This window comes from Lactuca virosa, chromosome 1 (assembly GCF_052849685.1).
Source record: "Lactuca virosa cultivar CGN04683 chromosome 1, Lactuca_virosa_CGN04683_v6, whole genome shotgun sequence".
Lineage (NCBI taxonomy): Eukaryota > Viridiplantae > Streptophyta > Magnoliopsida > Asterales > Asteraceae > Lactuca > Lactuca virosa.
The window spans coordinates 162250825-162253998 of record NC_136426.1 but is presented as its reverse complement, the minus strand read 5'-3'; the positions used below and the strand labels follow the sequence as shown (position 1 = coordinate 162253998).

Here is a 3174-nt window from a genome sequence, read left to right as displayed (position 1 = left end):
ACGACATTCTTTGTTTGACGCCGAAGTACCATAAACCTAACACCGTTGACTATGCACGCGGTGTAAGTATAAACATCCATTTGTGAACCCATTGAAAGGGATGACAACTCTTTGTGGAATTCTGGAGAGTTTTCTTTTTCCATCTGATAAACCTATTAAACATATGTTGATGTGTTATGTATTCTTGATTCGTTATATTTATCAAAGATATTTGTTTGTTAATTATTATTACCTTTTCAAGAAACCAGTTGAGAAATTCGGTCTTTTCGTCACTTTCAGGATGTTCAGATTTGAATTTTCTATATTGATGAAAAAAATTATATATATACATATATATATATATATATATATATATATATATATATATATATATATATATAATTGATGAATGGAAAAAAGTGACAATAAATAATAAAAAATAATTAAAAGTAAGAACACTTACTCGATGTATTGTCTGACTTCTTGACAACTATTCAATATAAACCATTCTATATTACGTTTCTCCCTTATATCAAGATGTTTGATTTGCGTTGCGCTCGTCGGTCGACACTTGGACTCAAACATCCAAAACTTTGTTTTTTCAATGACAACATCTACGTTTCTTTCAAGGCGAGTAACATCTCGAAGGCACATCGAACAAAATGACAAAGCTTCTTCAGCAACATAACCTTCAGCTATACAACCTTCTGGCCTCGCCTTATTTCTGACATAGTTTTTTAGTTTTTTCATATACCTTTCGAACGGATACATCCATCTCATACATACCGGGCCTCCGGCAATCGCTTCATCAGGTAAATGCAAAACTAAATGAATCATAATGTCAAAAAACGCTGGAGGATAAATCAACTCTAACTTGCACAAGATTCTAATAATATCTTCTTTTGCTTTCCTCATATCCTCCACCTTTAGTGTTCTGGAGCAAATTTGCTTGAAAAACGTACAAAGATCTACAATTGGTGTAGAAGTTTCTTTGTCCAATAATGCTCTAACTCCAATCGGTATAAAACGTTGCATAAGAATGTGATAGTCATGAGATTTCAACCCAATAATGTTAGTATCATTATCTACCACTTTCTTACTAATGTTAGATCCAAACCCATCAGGGAATTTAACATCTCTTATAAATTGACAAAAGATTTTGCGGTCGGGTTTCTTGAATGAGTACCTTGCATGTGGTCTAGTGAACTTGTTACCCTTTTTTTGCAACCATTGATTACGCCGGATATTCAGATTTCCCAAGTCCTCACGTGCATTTGATGTGTCTTTACTCATATCATTCATCATAGAAGTACCCAAAAGACTCTCACCCACATTTTTCTCGACATGCATCAAATCTATGTTGTGCTTCAGCTGCAGAGAAGACCAATACTCGAGCTCGAAAAATATGCTACGTTTCGACCACTTCAACTCGAATCCTTGCCGATCCATGTTTGCCTTGAGAGTGTTAGGATGTTTACCCGGTTTACGAAGTATTAGACAACCTAGTTGCTCTTGTATGTCTTCATTAGTAAAGTGTCTTGGAGCGGGTCTTGTCTCGGGTTGCCTGTTAAATTTCAAACTCATCCTTAATGGATCATCAGCATCTAAGAACCGACGATGACCGATATAAACGACTTTATTTACTGCACAGTACGAAGGAGTGTCTTCATTGCAAGTCAGGCATGTTGTATACCCTTGTCCGCTCCATCCCGATAAACTACTACGAGCTGGAAAGTCGTTTATTGTCCATAACAACATAGCTTTCATCGTGAAGAATGTGTTTGTCGCTGCGTCTTTAATACGTACGCCTGATTGCCACAAAAACTTAAGCTCTTCCACTAACGGCCTAAGGAAAACATTTATGTCCTTTCCAGGCGCTTTAGGGCCGGGAATCAACAAGGCCAACATGAATGATGACTCTTTCATGCAAAGCCATGGTGGCAAATTGTATGTGGTGAGTACAACCGGCCACGTACTATGCGGATTACACATGTTACCAAATGGATTAAAGCCATCAGCTGCCAGCCCTAGACGTATGTTGCGAGGTTTGCTCGAGAAGTCAGGGTAATCTACATCAAATTTTTGCCAAGACTCTCCATTAACGGGATGACGCATCACACCATCTTTTGATCTCCCAGTACTATGCCATATCATATTTTTAGAAGTGTACCGTGAACAATACATACGGCGTAGTCTAGGGGTCACTGGAAAGTACCGTAACACCTTATGAGACACTTTCTTACCCTTGGTGTTTTTATCAATCCACCGAATCTCTTTACAAATGGGACAAACTTGCAATGACTTGTGTTCCTTCCAGAAGAGAAAACAATCGTTTTTGCACACATGTATTGACTCATACCCCAAACCTAACTTCTTCAGTTTTTTCTTTTTTGCTAAATAATATGAACGGGGAACCTTGTTGCCTGGTGGAAATCCCGAATGCAACAACTCAAGGAGTTGATCAAATGAACTATCAGTCCATTTGTTGTTGACCTTCATATGCATCAGTTTTGCTAAAAAATCAAGGAAAGAAAACGTACAACCAGGATATAACTTGGTTTCGACTGCCTCTAACAACTCTTCAAAATCATCATCGACACCGCTACCCCCGGTATTCGAGGTTCCTTCATCGAGGTTTGTATCATTTTCTCTCGACTCCCACATAACATCGTCAATAACATCAGCCATCTCGTTGCTTGGCGATACGACATCTACAACTGGAGGGATTAAAGGTTCACCGTGATATATGCACGTGTTGTATGCTTGACTGAAACCATATATACGAACATGACGTCTCATTGCTTTCGGATCCATGAAATAACGATTATCACATTTCTCACACGGACATCTGGTTTCACCTTTACAATCTACGTGTAACATGAATCTCTCGACAAAAGAGTCGAGTCCTAGCTGGAACTCGGGAGATTGACGATGTGGATTAGTAGTCCAACTTTTATCAATAGACATGATGCAACTGAAACATAATTTAGTGTTTAAGGTTTACTCTACGGGAAACAAAAATCAAGTAGAGTATTCATAAAGTTGATGATTCAAAAAGTATCCCAACATGGGAACACTTGATTTTAAAACTACTTTAATTTGATTTTACAATTAATTTATTATTATTATTTTTTGATTTTTTTAAAATTAATTTAATTTTATTCTATAATTAAATTAAAATTACTAGAAGTACGT

General features: G+C 37.0%; 1 protein-coding gene across 1 annotated transcript; it reads right to left on the bottom strand.

Moving 5' to 3' along the window:
• Positions 1 to 438: 438 nt before the first annotated feature.
• LOC145123290 (uncharacterized) lies at positions 439 to 2793 on the bottom strand. Its single transcript, XM_079058507.1, has one exon. It carries the CDS (start codon positions 2791 to 2793, stop codon positions 439 to 441), a length of 2355 nt encoding a protein of 784 aa, XP_078914633.1.
• Between the last annotated feature and the right edge of the window lie 381 nt (positions 2794 to 3174).